Source organism: Myotis yumanensis, unplaced genomic scaffold (assembly GCF_028538775.1).
Source record: "Myotis yumanensis isolate MYYU_CA2020_CCGP unplaced genomic scaffold, mMyoYum1.0.hap1 SCAF_5, whole genome shotgun sequence".
Taxonomy (NCBI): domain Eukaryota; kingdom Metazoa; phylum Chordata; class Mammalia; order Chiroptera; family Vespertilionidae; genus Myotis; species Myotis yumanensis.
This window is the reverse complement of record NW_027223756.1, coordinates 87191842-87212581: the sequence shown is the minus strand read 5'-3', so window position 1 is coordinate 87212581 and position 20740 is coordinate 87191842. Positions and strand designations below refer to the sequence as shown.

The 20740-nt window shown below is 52.0% G+C and overlaps 1 protein-coding gene across 1 annotated transcript in view; it reads right to left on the bottom strand.

Moving 5' to 3' along the window:
• The window catches only part of CACNA1A (calcium voltage-gated channel subunit alpha1 A), a 291124-nt gene that overhangs the window by 69522 nt on the left and 200862 nt on the right, over positions 1 to 20740 (bottom strand). Inside the window, 8 exon segments of the mRNA XM_070416203.1 lie at positions 8983 to 9792; positions 11754 to 11860; positions 15871 to 15938; positions 16057 to 16174; positions 17881 to 17953; positions 18226 to 18357; positions 18493 to 18605; positions 19790 to 19902. Coding sequence (XP_070272304.1) covers positions 8983 to 9792; positions 11754 to 11860; positions 15871 to 15938; positions 16057 to 16174; positions 17881 to 17953; positions 18226 to 18357; positions 18493 to 18605; positions 19790 to 19902 — 1534 coding nt within the window.

Sequence of the window (20740 nt, the reverse complement as noted above, 5' to 3'; positions counted from 1 at the left end):
TGCAGATGAGGAAACCAAGGCCCAGCGACAGAAGGGCTTGCCCAAGGCCACACAACAGCCAGTTGGTGGCAGAGCAGCTGGGAGCCCAGACAACAGGCTCCCACGTCCATACTCCTGACCCCCACCTGGCCCTGTACCTCTTACAAAGCAGTCTGAGGTCTCCCCGAGGCCTAGCCCACAGCGGGTGGGTATGGGAGTCCTCGCGCTCACTGTCATGGCCTAGAGCAGTGATGGCAAACCTCTTGAGCTCGGCGTGTCAGCATTTTGAAAAACCCTAACTTAACTCTGGTGCCGTGTCACATATAGAAATTTTTTGATATTTGCAACCATAGTAAAACAAAGACTTATATTTTTGATATTTATTTCATATATTTAAATGCCATTTAACAAAGAAAAATCAACCAAAAAAATGAGTGTCATAGGTTCGCCACTGGCCTAGAGTGTGGGCCAACCTCTGTTCTATCTCAACTCGTTCACTTCTTGAACAATCTGGTCAGGGTGGGATCATGACTGCTCCCATTATACAGACGGGAAAACAGAGGCCTGGGGAAGCTGTCATACTAGAAAATGGTTCTGTCGGGCTGTCGCCATCACATACACTCAATCAAGAGACCAGAGGGGACAAAAGACAGCATTCAGGTTGCCCTGTTCATTTAACATCAGATGCAGGAACCGAAGTCCCCCCGACAGCCAGGCCCAAGCCAGAACCCCGAATCTACCCAACACTTAACAATAAAAGAAGCTGGCTTCCCTGGGCGGCCTCCCACTGGCTAAGGCACCGGCACGATCTTCCTCACTTTGTTTTTGTATTTTTACCTGCAAAAGGCCTTGGTGGTGTTTCGTGGGCAGAGGAGAGACAGGGTGTTTTATTTTTAGATTTGTCTTTCTGAGGGCACACAGGAAGAAGGCAGGCCCAGGAGAATTTCTCACTTCTCCGGCGCGTGAGTAGGTCACGAATCGACACCTTAGAAGACAGACTGACCTGGTTTAAGTCTCAGTGATGCCACTTACCAGCTATGTGACCCTCTAGTTTGATTAGCACCGCTCGGCCTCAGGCCCCTCATCTTTGAACTGGGAATAGTGGTAGAAGGACCTTCCCTATAACTTGGAGATGAAAGTCAAGATCCTGGTGCTGATTTGCGCTGTAACCACGGGTGAGGTAGCCTGTTTCTCACCCATAATAGGGGCTTGGGAAACTCACTGAGTTACTGTGAGGAACAAATGTGAGTGAGCTGAGGGCTACAGGATTCCTCCCTGTAGGGCCTTGACATCCAGTGGAATTTGCCCCTGAGGCTTTAGAACTTGCTTGGGACCAGTGACCCTTTACTCCTGCCAATTTTTCCCCTTTGGACCAAGAATGTCTACCCTGTGCCTGTCTCAACATTATATTTTGGAAGCAGACAACTTGTTTCTAGTTTCCAGGTTCACAGGTGGAGGGGAATTTTGCTCCAAATGGGTCATAGTGAGAGCCTCACTCATTCCCGGCTTAGGTGATGAGATCTGGGATTTTGGAGCTGATGCTGTAATAGATGAAGACTTTTGGGGATACTGGGATGGGGAGAATGTATTTTGCACATGGGATTGGTGTGAATTTTGGGGTGGAGTTAGAGGCTGGACTACAGTGGGTTGAATGGGGAAGAGAGTGAGCAAAGAACATATATGCATAGATGCATAACCCGTGGACACAGACCATAGGATGGTGAAGGCCTGGGTTTGGGTGGAGGGGAACAAAAAGGGAGAAAACGGGAGACATCTGTAATACTGTCAACGATAAAATATAATGAAAAAAAACAACAACTTTATGTCCACCTGGAACCTGAGACTGTGACCTTAATTGGAAAAAAGGTCTTTGCAGATGTAATTAAATTAGGATCACGAGATGAGATTGTCCTGGATTAGGGTGGGCCCTAAATCCAATGACAAGTGTCCTTAGAAGAGAAGGGGAGAAGGCCCTGTGAAGATGGGGCAGGGATCGGAGGGAGGTATCTACAGCCAAGGGACGAGGGACCCAGGACTGCCGGCATCCCCGGGACACGAACCCTGTGCCCGGATGGTGGGTGTCAGCTGTAATGTTCGGGTTAAGTGAAAGAAATTCAGAACCAATATTTCTCCAATGACTTGCACAGCCCACAAATGGGTTCCTAATTCCAACCCACTGCTGGTGCTTTTGTAGAAGTTGTCCATGAAAACCTGGCTGGGAATATTCCCTCATTTATATATATAGTGGCCCAGTGCATGAATTCGTGCACATTGGAAGGAAATTAATTAGGAGAAACATTTTAATACCGCTATTCGCCCTTTCTCTGTAATAGAAGTGTCAACCAAAATCATGATCGACAATGACAGATCGAAACACATGCATGTGATTGGCACCAGCGAGAGCTTTATATGTATTGCGCATACGTGAGCCAACTTAGCTTTCTATAGATATAGAACAAACTTGCTTAATTAGACCTGCTTTCTGATGTAGCTAAACTTTTCCCAGCCCAGTGAAGCACCCCAACTTCTCTTTCAGGTAACTGTCAGCAACACAGCAGTAAATATCAACATGAACAGATTATTATTGTAGGTCACACAGGGAGAACAAAGGGTGAAATATTTAACTGCAGCAGAGTTTGACTATATTCTGTGCAGTGAGAAAACCTGAAGTCATTTTCAAGGCCCACCATTTCTTACTTCTTTTCAGTTGGGTCAAGTTCCTAAGGTTTCTAAATCTCCGTTTTCCGGCTAATGAAAAGAAAATAGGATTCTACCTACTCCAGGACTTCTGTGAGGATCAAATGAGATGAGGCACGGGAAAATGCTTCACAGACATTTGGTTGCAGTGTAAAATGTTCCCACCTGGCTATAAAGCAAGTTGTGCTCCTGGGCTGAAGAAACTGCAAGGAGGCTAGTGGCTAGAGAGAGGAAGCCGGGCGTTGCTATGTGACATCACTACTTGGATGGACACTTAGCGTATTAGCCTTTTATATATATATAGATTATATCTATCTATCTATCTATATATATAAATATATATAGATAGATAGATAGATATACTAAAATAGATATCCCTATGAAAAAGCAGGCTGAGCTAAAGTATCCTTTCAAAGAGAAGCTTTGGCCACTACCCAGTGAAGCTGTCTAAATAACACAGCAGGTAGAGGGACAGCCTCATGCACGGGACCACGAGCCCCGTTCGGATGGAAAGGGGACCGGCAGGCCTTGCTGTCTTGTTTTTGCTGCCTCTGTTGGCTCTGTGTGTCGTGGAGTTTTAACAAGCTCAGCTGGCAGCGGCCTACTATCAGTCTCCAAGGGCCTTCATTTCTGAATGTCTCCAAGGAGAACCTAAAAGGGGCAGAAAACTCGGAAGTCAGGCCCCTTCCCCGTCCCCTCCTGGGGATTTGCCATCATCTGCCCTGAATAGGCAGCTGGTTGCATAATGCCTGTCCTACACCATGTCCCTTTGCCAGCAAATGAGTTCAGCCTCCCTCTATCGAGGGCTGTGGATGCTGTGCCCAGGGCATGCTCAGGCCCCAGACCCAGAGGATGGCCCTGCTTCCTTGTGCCCCACTCTCCTAAGGACCTGCGTGCATTAACTTATTTAATCCTCACAACAACCACCACTGGAGGAGGTATCAGGATCAGGCCCATTTTAGAGATGAAGAAACTGAGGCCTAGAGAGGCAAAGGTATTTGCCCAGTGTCATCCAGCTGGGAAAGGGCTGAGCTGGATTCTACTCCTAGAGATTTTAAGGTACAGTGCTACTCAGTGAAGAAAATGGGGGCACTAGGTAACTCGGGTTGCATGGAATGGGGCTGCTGAAGGGAATGCTGTAAGAATCAGGGTACCTCCACATGCAGGACAAGCTGTGAGGCTCACAAGTCCAGTATCTCACTTCTTGCTCCTTTTGGGCAGTGGGATATCACAGTGATGAGAGCAGGTGGAACTAAGAGGCAAAGAGCTGAGATGTTAATTTGGGGTGGGGTGGGGTGGGGTGAGGGCGCAGGTCTTGGCAGAGTCCCCTGTGCTCAGTCAGATCTAGCAGAATCTCCCCACTACTGGGGTGGGGGGGTCAGGGGGACACTCTGTGATCCAGGTTTTTACTGGAGTCAGGGTAAGCTCCATCCTCACTTTGGTCACCTGGTGCCACTGGGCTCGGCTGCCCGGTGTGGGGGACCTGCGGCCGGAAACTATTGAATGATGTGAAGTAGGATGTGCTTCCACACACTTTTCACTGGGGTGAGCCAGTGAGAGCTTCAGGGGAGGGGGGGGCATTTAAAGCTGGGGAAACTGGAGAGGAAGTGAAGTAGAAATGGGGGGGGGGGAGCAGAGGGAACAGAAAGAAAACAATCATATATATAATCAGTATTCCGGAGAATGAAAAACACAGTGTCTGGGAAAAGGCCCAAGAAACAAGCGTAAAAATGCAGGAGGCAGACCTCTTAGGTAGGGCCACCGGCTTCGCTGGAATATAGAACCCAAACATCTTACTGTATTCTATTCTTGAATAAAGTTTTAACTTCATCACTCTTATTTTTCTTAAAGCAGATGAATGGCTCAACCTCGCTCAAAGTGCCTGGATCTTCATACCGTTTTATTTCCAACGAGCATTAGAACCGTTTTAAGGCCGAATGAGGAACGCCTCTCGTGGCCAGGGCGTTGGACACCTCTGCTGATAAGGCAGCGAGCAGCCCTCCTGGTTTAGGAGATGAGCCGGCCAGCTGAGCATTTGTGTGTGGGAGTGAGGAGGGGATGGGGCCAGCGGTGGAATTCAAGAAGCCCGGGCTGTCATACTTCCCCTGCTGGCTGGTTGCCCTTAGGGAAGCCTCCTTCTCTCTCCCGGCCTCAGCTTCCCCATCTGTACAGAGTCTGAGTGAACAATCTAAAGACTACGGATCTAAAGTGTTTTTGTTTGTTGATCATTACCCGAGGATATTTTTCCAATCATTTTTTTTTAGAGAGAGTGGAAAGGAGGGGGAGAGACGGAGAGAGAGAAACATCTGTATAAGAGAGACACATGGATTGGTTGCCTCCCACACAAGCCTGGACTGGGACCGGGGATTGAGCCTGAAACTGAGGTTATGTGTCCTTGACCGGAATCGAACCTAAGACCCTTCAGTCCACAGGCCGACTGAGCCAAACCAGCTAGGGCTAAAGTTGTTTTTTAATGTAAGTCTTAATAATAATAGTAATAGCTAAAACTTATTGAGTATTTGCTACTACTAATAAAAATAGCTAACATCTAGCCCTGGCCGGTGTGGCTCAGTGGTTGGAGTGCCGGCCGGAGCACCAAAGGGTCTCAGGTTTGATTCCCAGTCAAGGTTGTGAGCCTGGGTTGCAGGTTCAGTCTCCGGCCCCATCAGGGTGAGTGTAGCAGGCAACCAATTGATGTGTGTCTCTCATGCGTTGATGCTTCTTTCTCTCTCTCTCTCTCCCCCCTTTTTCTCCTCCCTCCTTTTTCCCCCTCCTTCTCTCTCTTCTACTCTTTCTAAAAATCAATGGAAACAATATCCTTGGGTAAGGATTAACAACAACAAAGTTAACATCTATTGAGAGCTTAAAATATTCATACGAATAATAGTTAACATTTACTGGACACTTATTATAAGCCAGGCAGTATTTAAAGCATTTTACATGAACTAACTAACTCATTTGAACCTTATGTCTAGGAGGTACGTACTGTACTTATCCCCCTTTGCAGATGGGGAAATAGAGACCCAGAGAGGGGGGGTGACATACTGCACGTCACTCAGCCAGGGAGTGACCTCCGGCTCCTGAGTCCTGGCCGTTTCTGCCATCAGGCTGTGCGGCCATTCTGTCCCTGCCATTCCGCCTCCTTTGAGAACGGGAGCAGGTATAATACTGAGGATATTTACAGCAATATTGGTAGCAATAATAATAACAGAAACAGCGGTGCATTGGTCCTTAATTATGCAGTCCTGTGCTAAATACTTTATTCCGCCTAAAATTACATTGTCCCGAGAGGACTCAAGGCCCTGCTGACCCACCTGCCATGTCCCTTCAAATTCATTGTCTCTCCTCACCCTCCAAACGGCAAACTGGCCTCCTTCTGGTCCTCTGGTTTGGGACACTTTCCTTCCTTCTCCTGCATGCCCGTTCCCTGCAGTTACCTGACTGAACCCACGGCCCCAGCTTAGTCTACAGTCGGCACTTAGTAAACACTGAACAAAGAATGAGTGACCGCATAAGAGAAAGCCCTACATTTAGCAGGAATGACTTGGAACAATGGTTTCAGGGGGCTGTGGTGGAGATAGGTGGAGACCTAATGATATACTGATGGGGGGCGCGGGGCGCTGTGGACGTTTAGGAAGTGGGAAGCAGGTACACTAATATCTTACTATGTAGCCCTAGCCGGTTTGGCTCAGTGGATAGAGCATTGGCCTGCGGACTGAAGGTTCCCAGGTTCGATTCCGGTCAAGGGCACATGCCAGGGTTGCGGGCTCGATCCTCAGTAGGGGGCCTGAGGGAGGCAGCCGATCAATGATTCTCTCATCATTCACGTTTCTATCTCGCTCCCCCTCTCCCTCTCCCTTCCTCTCTGAAATCAATAAAGAAATATATTAAAAAAAAAAATCTTACGATGTGCAGGGCAGTCCCACCTGGGGAAGAATTAGGCCGCCTCCTTCACGACGTTCCTATGTCCCTCACACAGGTGAAACTCTGCTTGCAATGACCGGTGCCTTTAGTTTTAGCCTGACTGTGTTTCTATAGAGCATAACCTATTTCTGCATGTTTTATACGTCGCATTTTCCCTGAATGCAACTACTGGACACATTAGGGAAGGCTAGACTCTGAGGAGCTTCACTCTGAGCTGCCAATCGTAGCAGACAGTGGCCCGGAGGCCCTCAGTTTGGAACACCCCACACCGATGGCAGCGCCCTGTGTTGTGTAAGTTGTCCGCACAACCCAGTCAGCCGGCATTTGTGCCTGTAACATTCCTGGTGACTTGGCGCACAGTGGCCTGCCTCAGAGTCACGTCACTCTGTCCTCTAGACCCGCGGTCGCCAGCCAGTGGGCCGCGGACACTGGTGGTCCGCGAGGTCCTAAAGGTCGCCAACCGCTGCTCTAAACCAGTGATGGCGAACCTATGACACGCGCGTCAGAAGTGACAGGCGAACTCATTTTTTGGGTTGATTTTTCTTTGTTAAATGGCATTTAAATATATAAAATAAATATCGAAAATATGTCTTTGTTTTACTATGGTTGCAAATATCAAAAAATTTCTAGCCCTAGCCGGTTTGGCTCAGTGGATAGAGTGTCGGCCTGTGGACTGAAGGGTCCCAGGTTCGATTCCGGTCAAGGGCATGTACCTTGGTTGCAGGCACATCCCCAGTGGGGAGTGTGCAGGAGGCAGCTGATCGATGTTTCTCTCTCATCGATGTTTCTAACTCTCTATTCCTCTCCCTTCCTCTCTGTAAAAAACCAATAAAATATTAAAAAAAATTTCTATATGTGACACGGCACCAGAGTTAAGTTAGGGTTTTTCAAAATGCTGAAATGCCGAGCTCAAAAGGTTCGCCATCACTGCTCTAAACTCTCTTACTTAAGTGTGGTCCCCAGGCCTGGGAGCTCTTTGGAAATGCAGACTTCCAGGTTGCACTTGAAACCTGCCGAATCAGGACCTGTGTTTTAGCCAGATCCTTGGGGATCCGTGCACACACCCGATTTGGAGAAGTATTGGCCTGCTGTGTATGTCTTGTAACAAACCTGCTTCAACGCAACTTTAAAAAATCAATATGACCGCCCTGACCGGTTTGGCTCAGTGGCTAGAGCGTCGGCCTGTGGACTGAAGAGTCCCAGGTTCGGTTCCGGTCAAGGGCATGTACCTTGGTTGCGGGCACATCCCCAGGGGCGGGTGTGCAGGAGACAGCTGATTGATGTTTCTCTCCCATCGATGTTTCTAACTCTCTATCCCTCTCCCTTCCTCTCTGTAAAAAATCAATAAAATATATATATAAAAAAATCAATATGACGGCCCTGACTGGTTTGGCTCAGTGGATAGAGCGTCGGCCTGCGGACTGAAAGGTCCCAGGTTCGATTCCGGTCAAGGGCATGTACCTGGGTTGCAGGCACATCCCCAGTGGCGGGTGTGCAGGAGGCAGCTGATCGATGTTTCTCTCTCATCGATGTTTCTGACTCTCTGTCCCACTCCCTTACTCTCTGTAAAAAATCAATAAAATATATTTAAAAAAATCAATATGACGCCATAATAGTGATATCAAAGAAGACTTATAGGACATTAATTAATAAGAGAACAATGTCTGTTTCACCATGTACGTTGTTGGGCTGCCAGGTGTAGAATCCCTATAGACCTTCTAAGGAGCGTTACGAAACACTGTCATGAAAAAGAGGCTGCTGTTTCTGACTGGGTCAAGTGCTGGCCTGGGAGATGCTTTCAAAAGCCTTGAGCCCTGGCCCCCTTCAGTGATGAGGGCCCAGAGTGGCTTTTCAAATCCCCCCAGGAACAGCGCCAGGTAAAAAGACAGCTGGCTCAGTAACAGCTACCATGGACCAAGCACGGCATCAGCTGCACGTTCCGCCCTGTGCATGTATCACCTCATTGAATTCCAGCAATGACCCACTGTGCCACTGCAGGTCTCACTGTACCATTTTACAGACTGAGAAACTGAGGCCTAGACCTGCGAAGTCACTTATCCAAGGTCACACAGCAAGCACAAGGAAGAGCCCTGCAGCTCAGGGAGAGTTTTTGTGGTTTCCATGAGATGCATGAGGGCATGAGGATCTGCCTGCAGCCTCTGGCATCAGATGGCCTGGGCTCAAGGGCACTTATTAGATGTGTGACCTTGGGCAAGTCGCTCCGCCTCTGTTTCCCCCTCTGTGAATTGGGGTGATGACAATGGGATCGAGCTCAGGGGATGGCTGAGAAGACTGAGTTGCTCAGAAGAGCGCCAGGCACAGAGCAGACTATTATTATTACTACTGTTGTCACTGACCATTTCTCAGGTGGCTTCTACTTACTTCCTCCTCCGGTGCCTGCGCTCCTTGTCCTCCCTCCGCGTGTCCATGTCATACGTGGCTGGAGGGCCATGCCGGTGCCGCCGCCTCCGTTCGCCGCCATCAGGAGCCTCGCCCTCGCCCTCACCGCCCCGGGCGGGCCGGCTGCCCTCACGGTGCCGGGATCTCCGCTCAGCTTTGTCCTCTGGGGCCTCCTCGCCGGGCCTGCGATGGGCCCGGTGCCTGCGGGGCTCCCCGTCAGCTCCAGTGCGTGGGGACCCGCTGCGGCTCTCTCGGCTGGCCCCCGGCCGGTGCGTGTGCCTCCGGTGGGGGTCCCCGGCCTTGGCCCGCTCAGCCTCACCCTCCCAGAACCCCGGCGGCTCTAGGCCGCCCTCCCGGGTGTGGGGGTCCGACTCTCTGCCATAAGGACCCTCCCGGCTCAGCTCGGCCTCCTGGCTGCCAGCCCAGGGCCGCCGGGCGTCCAGGCCCATGGAGCCGCTGGGGTCCCGGGCCCGGTCATGGTAGCGCGCCTGTTTCCGAAGGAAGTCCTCGGCCCGCTGCTGGCCCAGGCGCTGGTCCACCGTGGGCTCGGCGGCCCGGCTCTTGTTGGTGTTATTGTTGCGGTTCTCCTGGGGGTCCACCACCAGCGGCCGGTCCAGGTGGGTCTTCATATCGGGCCGCAGGTGCCGGGCGAAGGTAGCTTTCCAGCGCTCGTCGGGGTCCATCTCATTGTACAGGGCCTCCCGGCTGGCCAGCAGGTTCTGTTTGCGCATCTCGCTGGTCCGCTGCTCCCACACGGACTTGACCGGCTTCTGGTTCTTCTGTTGCTCTTTCCTGCAAGGGAAGGGTGCGAGGATTAGACCACCGTACCTGCATGGAGCACTGAACTTATGGCAGACTTGACCAACGCGGGTATCTTGTCTCAGGTGGGCATCTCAGTCCAGATACACAATGGAAATCTCCACCTGGCTGGGCATTTTGGTTGATGGGGGGTCTCAGCCCAGGTGGGTGCCCTCATAGTCCTCTTTATATTATAGCACATGACTCCCTGGAGGCAGTCTGGATATTCCAAATATTTTAACTTCTGACACAGCCAATCATAATGGACACTGGCCTGGAGCAGATCTTGAGGCCCCGTACTGCCTGCCACCCCATAGAAGGTCTAGGACAGTGGTTGGCAAACTGCGGCTCGCGAGCCACATGCGGCTCTTTGTCCCCTTGAGTGTGGCTCTTCCACAAAATACCACCTGTGGGCGCGCACGTACAGTGCGATTGAAACTTCGTGGCCCATGCGCAGAAGTCAGTATTTTGTGAAAGAGCCACACTCAAGGGGACAAAGAGCCGCATGTGGCTCGAGAGCCGCAGTTTGCCGACCACTGGTGTAGGAGTCCCAGGAGAGCCAGAGTGGGCACTTAGAGGCCTATGGGAGGTGCCTATTTACGCACTGGGGCAAAGCAGCCTGCAGGATAGCTTTATACAGACCCCGGCCTTCCATAGGCTGCCTGAGCATGCATCTTCCGGGCTCCCCATCCCAAGCCACTTCCTTCTACTTGGGGAGAGAAAGCCTCCTTCCCATTGTCCCATGATGCATTGCCCCATAGTGTGCAGAATCCCCAGGACACCCCACAAAGGCACAATTAAGAATATTGGTGTCAACAAATCTCCCTTCCATCAAGACACCTTCATTCTCACCACCTGTGATCCACCAGCAAACTCTGCCCACTCTCTCTACTGTCACGATCTGTCTAGAATTCAGCTGTATCCACGCCTCCTCAGCCACCACTCGGGTCCAGCCGCCACTATCTCATGCATGGGCCAGTGCAGTCATCTCCAACCTGGTTTCCTGGTTCCAGCTTTCGCCCCGTCTGCTCCCCTGACAGCAGCCAGATGGCGCCTGTGAGCTCCTGAGTCAGATCCTGTCCTTCTGCTCAAGAACCTTCCATGGCTCCCTCGTACCTCCCAACAAAAGTTTAAGTCCTCCCCATGGTTCACGAGGTCCTGATGATCTGCCCCTGATCCCCCATGACTCCTTCCTTCTTTGGCCCTTGTTACCTTCTCTGTGAAGCCTTTCCTGACAACTATATTTAAAAATCCCGACAGCGGGAAGGCTGGGGAGGGTAAGGGGGTGGGAAGGGGGGGTAAGAGATAAAATAAAATAAAATAAAAATCCCAACTCTCTCCACTCCTAGCACTCGCTATACAGTTAATGCTTGTTAATGCTCTATCTCCGGCAGCTAGAACAGTTCCTGGCACATGGTAAGTAGGTGCTTATCGTATATAATAAAAGCCTAATATGCTAAGTGTCCAGTTGTCCATTCAACCAATCAAAGCGTAATATGCTAATGATATGCTAAGGCCACTCAACCGCTCGCTATGATGTGCACTGACCACCAGGGGCAGACACTTTCATTGGTAGGTTAGCTTGCTGCTGGGGTCCAGCTGATCGGGACTGAGCGAGATGGGTTGGACACGCCCTGGATCCTTCCTGCGGTCCCTCCCCAGCTGGCCAACCTCCCGTGTCCCTCTCCAGCCCCGATCATGCACCAGTGGGGTCCCTCACCTGGCCTGCGCCCTCTCACATCTGGGCTGAGGGACCTCCCTCCTCCAATGCCTGAATTTCGTGCACCCGGCCTCTAATTAATATATATTGTGCAAAAAATGAGTGGGAGGGCAGAAATACCTCTTCCTAAAGCTCCACCCTGTCAAGGACCGATTCCTGCCCCAAACCCTTGCCTGGGAGGGTGCAGAGGCCGAGGAGCCTGGAGAGTATGCCAGCCAGAGCTGGGGGCACTTACATAGCTATGGACAAGTTGGCCGCGGACAGAGGACTCACTTCTGCCACCTCCTTGGCTTTCTGGAGGGCGAGTTTCTGGTTGGCTGCCTCTTCTTCTTCTTGTTCATCCTAAAAGGCACACGGGATCCCTGTTTACAAAACACGAACGGGGCCTCTGGGCCTCCTCTCTGACCCTATTGCTAATCACGGGCGACTTTGAAAATATTTACAAACAGGTTTGGCCTTGGTTTCCACCAATCAGAGCCAAGGCCTGACAATAGGAACAGATGCCTAGTGCCGGTTAAGGGTACTGCTGTCCCCTATAGGTACACGCCAGATACCTAGCCATTATTAACACAGCCAGAAGGAAAGAAAAAGAAAGAAAAAGATTCCCTCCCCTTTCACAGTGGAGATTTTTCTGCACCGTCTCAAGGAGCCGGAAATTAACGCAAAGATTTTCCTCTCACTCTAATTTTCAGGCCACTTAAGATTCCTGAACCGAGACTGGAAACACACATAACAACACTGACTAGTCCCCACGTGCAGAAAAATCTGGCATCCCAGGGCCCATTGCAGACACTGCCAACAGCCTCCGGAGGGAAATCAGGGGAGGAGCTTATATGCTCAGCCGGTCAGGTTCGAAAAGGAGGAGAATGGGGGAAGATTGTTTTTATTTGTTTTAAATCTTCACCAAGGTTATTTTCCATTGATTTTTAGAGAATGAAAGAGAGAGGGAAAGACAGAGAAATATCGATGTGAGAGAAACACATTGATTGGGTGCCTCTTGTACACGCCCCGACCAGGGCCTGGGCTGGGGAGGAGCCTGCCACCAAGTACATGCCCTGGACCAGAATCGAACCCGGGACCCTTCAGTCCGCAGGCCAACGCTCTATCCACTGAGCCAAACCCGCTAGGGCCGGGGGAAGATGTTTTAAAAATACGCAAGAAAAAGATGTTTTGGGGCCTTAAATCCTTCAGCCTTCATGCAGGGCCTCCCTCACTCGTAAAACTGAAAAGTCAACAAAGAAAAAGCAACAGGAAAGAAATGGCCAGAGATGAACCCAATAGGAAAAGTCATGTGATCCCTGGGGCAAGAAGCAATCTTACCACTTCAGAAATGGTCAGGTCAGGACACTGTGTCAGTGACAACACAGAGGAGGGACCCAGCAAGACCCCCAGCGCTCACAAGGCCTCCTGCCTCCTGGCACCACACCCAGCGTTTCTCAGAGCCAGGACCGTGGACCACCTACCTCAGAAACACTGCAAGTACAGTTTCCTAGGCCCCGCAAGAACCTGGGCTGGGTCTAGAGCAGGGGTGGGCAAACTTTTTGACTCGAGGGCCACAATGGATTCTTAAACTGGACCGGAGGGCCGGAACAAAAGCATGGATGGAGTGTTTGTGTGAACTAATATAAATTCAAAGTAAACATCATTACATAAAAGGGTACGGTCTTTTTTTTTTTAGTTTTATTCATTTCAAACGGGCCGTAGTTTGCCCACGGCTGGTCTAGAACCTGCATCCTCAACAAGCTCCCAGGTGAGTATGAGACACGCTCATGTTTAAGCACCAGTGCGTGTGGTCATGAGCACACATTCTAGATCAGGGGTCCTCAAACTTTTAAAACAGGGGGCCAATTCACTGTCCCTCAGACTGTTGGAGGGCCGGACTATAGTTAAAAAAAAAAAAACTATGAACAAATTCCTATGCACACTGCACATATCTTATTTTGAAGTAAAAATACAAAACGGGAACAAATACAATATTTGTATTTGCATGTGGCCTGCAGGCCGTAGTCTGAGGACCCCTGTTCTAGACCTACTTGGACTCACATCCCAGTTCCACTACTTACTGCTGCGTGACCTTGGGCAAGTCCCTGAACCTCTCCACGCCTCATAATCCTCATTCAAAATTTCAGCTCTCTCTTTCTCTACTTCACTTTTTTCCTTGGCCCTTAGCGCCATCTGACAGTTTTATTCCTTGTCTGTCTCTCTCACTCAAATATCAGCGCCACGAAGTCAGGGATTTCTGTGTATTTTGCTTATGACTGCGTCCCTGGTTCCTGGACCAGGCCTTGCTCACAGTAGGTCCTCAATAAGTGCTTCTGAATGAGTGACAAAAGCCGTAAGTGGGGATGTGAGACGGTGCCTCCCGGGGTTTCTGTGCAGATTAAATGAGCTAAAAACACATCAGGGGCTTGTGGGGTGCCTGCCACAGGGTAAATGCTAAGATATGCTTATGGAGTAAATGCAGAATGTGGGTCTGGAGGAGAATGTCCGCACTTCACAGGCGAGGAGCTTGCCTTTCTCCCTCCCCGCTGCCCCCGCTCCTGGCGTCCCCTCTCCGCAATGACTTGGATGAGCTCAGGGCTGGATCGGTCCCCAGAGCAGCCATGCCAGCCGGCTCCACGGTGGCCAGGCCCATGGCCGTGTGTTTTGGGGGGTGGAGACTTCCGCCCCCCCGCTTCCCTCCCAGTCGGAGCCAGGCCTGGGAAACTCTCTCTCCCTCCTGCCAGGCTCAGCAGATGGAGGGTTGGCAACGTCTGCTCAGTTCGGTTCCGTTCCATGAACACATCCTGAACACCTCGAGGCTCTGGGGCCACAGAGCCGTGGGACGCCCAGGCCTGGCCCTCCTGGGCTGGGAGGAAGACTCTGCGCACGTTCTCTCCATATGACGGGGCTGCTGGTGAGAAGTTAGGGCGGAGGCTGTAGCTCCTAAAAGCCTTTGTTCCTGGCTCGCCCCCTCTCAAACTGCCAAAAGGTACTCAGCTTACCTCGTGCAGTGCACAGCCATCCCCGAGGCCCTGCGGGGGGCATTCCTAGGGGTGTGAGCGGTGTCACTGAGAGCAACGTTGCTTCCTCTGGCCTGTGTGAGGTGGGCCCCAAAGGGGGCATCCGGCACCAGGTGCTGCCCAGATGACTCATTAGCGCTGACCACGAATAAAACCGGGCCTTTCCTCACCTGGACGGTTCTCACCCAACCTCCCAAATTCTCTTTTGACCTCCTATCTTCTGCTCTTTGAGGGGTCACTTCTCTACTTGTTCAGTTCCTAATGATGTGGCAATGCCCCTTAGCCTTTCTGGGTCTCAGTTTCCTCATCTGTGAAATGGGGAGAACAGTCACCCCCCCATCTGTTGTGTTGGCTGGTGCCCAGCATTAAAGGGCCATTAGACCTTACTGTGGTTATTACTTTTATCATTACCTGCCCAGCTGGACTCAAATGAAAGGAGCAGGGTATGTGAATCAAGAACGTGGGTTCTGGAGCTTGCTGGGTCTGGGTTCGAATCCCAGCCTTCCCTTACTGGGTCTATAAAATGAGAGCTCGAGGCCCAGGGCCTGGCTCCTGCCCAGCGACTGCCAGAGGCTCCTATATGGAGCACTTGATTGTACCAAGAACTGTGCCGAGCACCTGACACGCACCGGGTGGTGCTATGGACAGTAGGTGCTCTTTTCATGCCAGCTGGGGCTGGTGACTTTGTCTTTCTGAGCCTCAGTTTCTCCTTCTGCAAAAAGGCGGTAACAGCAATGCCTGGCACCATGACCATCAGAGAGAAAAACAGCGATTGGCTGCCTCCTGCATGCCCCCTGCTGGGGATTAAACCTGCCACCTGGGCCTGTGCCTGGACCAGGAATCGAACCAGGAACCTGTTAGGGCCTGGGACAACGCCCAACCAACTGAGCCACATCATCCAGGGCCAGAATCCTTTATTGCTACCAGTCAGCGGTGAGGTCCGGCCAGCTCCCAAGCTCACGGGGATGGACATCAAGCCCCAAGACCCTGTGTAGGTTATTCTCCATCTGGCCTGTCCTTTCAGGTCTAGAGTGAGTGCCCTCGAGCCTGGGGCTGCACCATCCCTTGGAGGTCCTCTGACACTGCCCGCTGCCTGTCCACGGGGACTCGGCGGAGTTTGCCATCTGTTTCCTGTAACCCAGTGCCTCACCCCCTCCCACCCCGTTTGCTGTAGAATCCACTTAACTAGGGACCGTCTGCTCGAGTGGGGAGGAGGTGCCTTCTCCCTGGCACGGTGCCTCCAGGGCAAAAGCTCTGACCCCGTCCCCGTCCCCACATGCCCAGCACGGTCCTGATCTGTCACGAACGGGTGGTAACTTTGCCAGAGAAACATTCTCCCACCCACGGCACCTTGGTGAGCTCCTGGGCGTTGGCCAAATTATCCACCGCGATGGCCAAGAACACATTCAGGAGGGTGTCTGCGGACGCCAGAGTCAGGGAAAGCAACGCCGCTGGGACCCTGGGCATCGGGGTCTCCGGGTCCCCTCCCTCGCGCCCCCATCAAGGTGTGTCCCCACGCGCCCCCGCGGAGGATACAGTTCCCGAAGAGTGTCAGCACGATGAAGTAGATGGAGAACACCATGCCGCCTTGCACGCCGCCCTGAGATTTGATGCCATCGTACATGACCTCGTTCCAGTCCTCGCCTGTCAGGATCTGAAAGGGAGGGAGGAACACACAGCCAACCCCCCTCTCAGCCACGGGCCCCTCGGAGACGCAGCTGTGGGGCCCCAACCTGCCTGTCCCTGCAGTGAAGGGCTCCCAGCCCAGCTTCTAGGAGAAGGGGACCCTGGGGAAGTCACAACCTCTGTAACTCTGTCTTCCCTGAGGTAATAAGGGGGTTTGATAGGGACTGAGCCGTGTCCCCTAAATTAATACGTTGAAGCTCTAAGCCTTCATGAGATGATATTTGGAAAAGATAGGTCATTCAGGTTAATGAGGCCATGAGGGTGGGGCCCTCATGATGAGATTAGTGCCTTTGTAAGAAGAGACACCGCAGAGCTTGTGCATTCTCTCTGTCTCGCTCGCTCTCTCCCCACATGTGAGGACACATCGAGAAGACCCGCCTGCTGGCCAGGAAACGAGTCCTCACCGGGAACCACCCCTGTGGACACCCTGACCATGACTTTTAGCCTCCAGAAGTGTGAGAAATAAGTTTCTGTAAAGTAACATCTTCACTGGTCCTCTGGCTGCTGTGCCTGGGCAGGCAGGTGCTGGTGGCCAGAGCAGGCTTTGCCAGCAGGTGCTGGCAACAGAAACTGGGCTGATGCTTATGGAGTGACTGAGAGGAAGGTAGGTGGTGTCCACATACTTGTTAAAACAATGCCACTTGCCTCCTTCATGATATTTCCATGAGGATCAAGTAAATGTGAAAGAACTCCAGACACGCTAACCTGCTCACCACGCAGGGTTTCTCAGCCTTGGCACTGCTGCCCTTTGGGACCGGGTTGTTCTCGGGGGTGGGGCACCCTGTGCTGTGGGTGTTGAGCAGCAGCCCTGGCCTCCTCCCACCAGGCGCCAGTAACACCCACTCCCCCATTTGGGGTTACAACCCAAACTGTTTCCAGACACTTCCAAGTGGCATGGGGGCCAGAGCTGCTCCTGGGCCAGGACCCCGTGCTGAGGACCTGCGGGTGGTGGTGACTACGATGGAATCATTAATGTGAGGGGTCAGCACTCTGCTACTTGGGGTCCTCTTTCCAACCCCCGTCTCGGGGTCTTATTTAGAAACCACTCTCCCAGAAGCGGTGAGCGAAGCCCCACTTTCCATAACCGTCTGCCCTCCAAAGAGACAGAACCCACTGGAAAGGCTCCGGCGGTCCCAGCGGGGCCCGTCCCAATCCTCAGATCATGCGCCCACAGGGGCACAGACGCCGGCTTGGGGAGACCGCCCAGGGTCAGTGTCTTTGCTCTGGAATAGGGGAGGGGCGTCTTGCGGTTCTGGGAGAGGGTGGGTGTGTCTTTTCTGTATTCGGATGCTTTGACATCTGGGCCTTACTGACCCTGGAGGGAGTCAGGCTGGCTAACTCCTAGGGATAGTGAACAACTGGCCCCCAAACATACTTTTTAAATACAAACCAGGGTCCACACTTCCACCACCTCCCCCATCAGGCTCTCACCCGCCAGGCCAGCATTCTCTGCCCGAATCACTCCAGGGCCAGGTACCAGACCACTGGTCAGCATCTACGCCCCAGAGCCCGCCGAAATTATTCAAACGAGCCAATCCTCAACCGGCTCATCCTCCCCCACTCCTTCCTGGGGAAACCCCAATAAAGGCTCCTGCCCACGGTCCCCCTGCCTCTGCTCTGGATTCTGGTGCTTTCCTGTGGCCCTGATGGCGCGGGGCTGGGTTAGGGTTGTACCTGAAACACCGTCATTATTGCTGCTGGAAAAGTGTCGAAGTTGGTAGGAGGAGTCCCTTCATCGAAATTAAACCTGTGGGGGAAACCAGACATTTCCCGTTGGCCCTGCCCCAGGTGTGGTGAGGGCGTAGTTTAGCATCTTGTTTCCAGGGCAACATCTTCACGTCTCCGTCCCCCAGAAGGGCCCTGCCTGTCTGGGTGCGTGCACAGGGCGTCCAGGCCACGAGAAGGGCTGTTGGCGTGAGGACGGTCTCTGGAGGCACTGAGTTTGGCGTGTGGGGGCTGAAGGGGTCCCTGGGTCAGACCCCAGAGAAGCAGAAGCCGGAGAAGTTGCCGAGCACTTACTGGCCGCCAAAGAGCTGCATTCCTAAAAGTGCAAAGACGACGATAAACAGGAAAAGGAGGAACAACAGGCTGATGATGGATTTCATGGAGTTGAGAAGAGAGACGACCAGATTCCTGAGAGACGCCCAGTACCTGCAAACAGAGGCCGGGGGTGGGGGTGGGCGTTAGGCTGGGTGGCAGCCGCTGAGCCCACCTTCCCAACATGCTGGAGGGGCCCCGTCCCTCCTGGCCCCAATGCCCATCCACCACCCCTCCCCAAAGACTTACTTTGTGACTTTGAAAATACGCAATAACCTGAGGGCTCGTAACACGCTGATTCCAAAGGATGTACCAGGTTTTATGACGGCCCAGATGACCTCAAAGATGCTCCCGATGATAACCTAGGACACAGGGTCGGCTCTGGTGCCGAGTCCTTGCAAACACAGCCTGGGCCCGAACCTTGCAGGAGCCCACCCCAGCTCCCACCCTCAGACGCCAGCAGGGCGCGGCGCTCAGACGCCTCTCGTCCCTTCTCTGTTCTTATTTATTAAGAGCTGGTGTGAGCACAGAATTCCAGAAACACGTAATTACAGAGCGAGCGCCTGCGTAGCTACCACCCGTGTAAGAAACAGGACATGTCAGCACCCTGGGAGCCTCTGGGGACCCCTCAGACTTAACCACTGTCCTGAATTCTGTAGCAACTATTTCCTAGATTTAAAAAAGGTTGAGGTGAAATTCACAGCACATAAAGTTAACCATGTTAAGGGCACAATGCAGGGGCAACATTCATTTGCAATGTTGTATGACCATCATCTCTATCTAGTTCCAGAATATTTCTGTCACCCTCAAAGCAGACCATGTCCCTCCGTGCAGTCACTCTCCATCCCCTCCCCCAGCCCCTGGCAGCCACTGATCTGCTTCCTGCACATTTCATGCAGATGGCATGATGCCATACGTGATCTTCTGTGTCCAGCTTATCGTTATTCCGCTCATCGTAATGTGTCTGAGGTCTTGCCTTTTTAAAGTATTCGAGTACCACCGTTAACCAATACAGCTTAGTTCTGTCCACCTGAACTTTGATGAGCAGAACGGCACAGGCAGTATGGTCTGCTTTTGTCACCCTCTGGCTCCTTTTGTGCAGTATCGTAAAGCCGGTGGGTGTAGGCGTGGTGGGCGGCCTTTCATTGCTGCAGAGAATTCCATTACATGGCTACGCCGCCACCTATCTATTCTACTGCAAAGAGATATTTGGGTCATTTGGTTCGGGACTACTGTAAGCAAGGCCGCTCAGATCGTTCTGGTATGTGTCTCCCGGGCACGAGTTTCTCGAGGGTGAATCCCTAGCCCTGGCCAGGTCACCCCCACTTTCCAAAGAGGGTCCACATATTGGCTCTCCCACCGGCAGTGGCTGACAGCGCTGGATGCCTGCACCCAATGTTTGAGCTGGTCTTCGCATTCCTATTGCGTTCAGCTGAGCCTCTCCTACCCAGGGGGACCCTGCTCCGCCTTTCTGGAGTCCCCAACTTTCAGCATCAGGCTGGGTAAGAGTCGCAGAAATAAACTCCATGGAAACCAGGGCACTTACCCCACAGTCAAAGCAGTTGAAGGAAGAGTGGAAATAAGGCCGTGTTCCAAGCCCGTACATTTTTATAAACATTTCGGACATAAAGAGTCCTAAGAAAATGAATTCTGCATAGTCTACAAGGGCGAGGGGGAAACAGAGAGAAGGTTAGTGCTGTTGAGGGGGTTACCAAGTCTGACTTTCCTGTTAATCCCAATCCTGTCCCTTGCCTGGCCTGGCAGAAAGGGAGAGGGAGGATGGTCTTTAGTGGCCTTGGCTGAAGGTTATTCGAGGCTTCCTTTCCACGAAACTCCGTTTCCCTCTGTTAATGGGGAGGAGTGACAATTATTCCCCGCCCCCAACCAACCCAAGGCCAATCTTAAGAGGAGCAAGATACACTTCAAGGGGCCATCATCTTTCAATTGTTCCTCTGGTTCGATGAGAAGGGCTGGATGTAGATTATTGCCAAGACCTTAGGTTTTGTGTTGAGTGGTGGGTTCCTGGGAGCTTACTACATGTTAAAAACTAACGAACAAATCAGTGAATGAACTAACTAACTGGCTAACTAACGAAATAACAATGGCCGGCCCTATGATGCCAGTGTGTCCTAATCTAAAAATTATGATTAATCCACTTTTTCCCCCTTTGTTAATGCTCATGGAAGGGTATTTTTTCCCACTGATTTTTAGAGAGAGTGTAAGGGAGGGAAGGACAGAGGGGGAAGGGAGAGAAAGAGAGAAACATCGATGTGAGAGAGACACACCCATCGGTTGCCTCCCACACATGCCCCAACCAGGGCCAGGGATGGAACGTTCAACCCAGGTACGCGCCCTTGACTGGGAATCAAGCCAGTGCCCTTTGGTGCTCGGACCGATGCTCTAACCACTGAGAACTCCACCCAGGGCTGATGAACCCACTTTTATATGCCTGAGCTCCAAAGGAAAAATAGAAACAGAAAGCATAACGGTGTCCTAT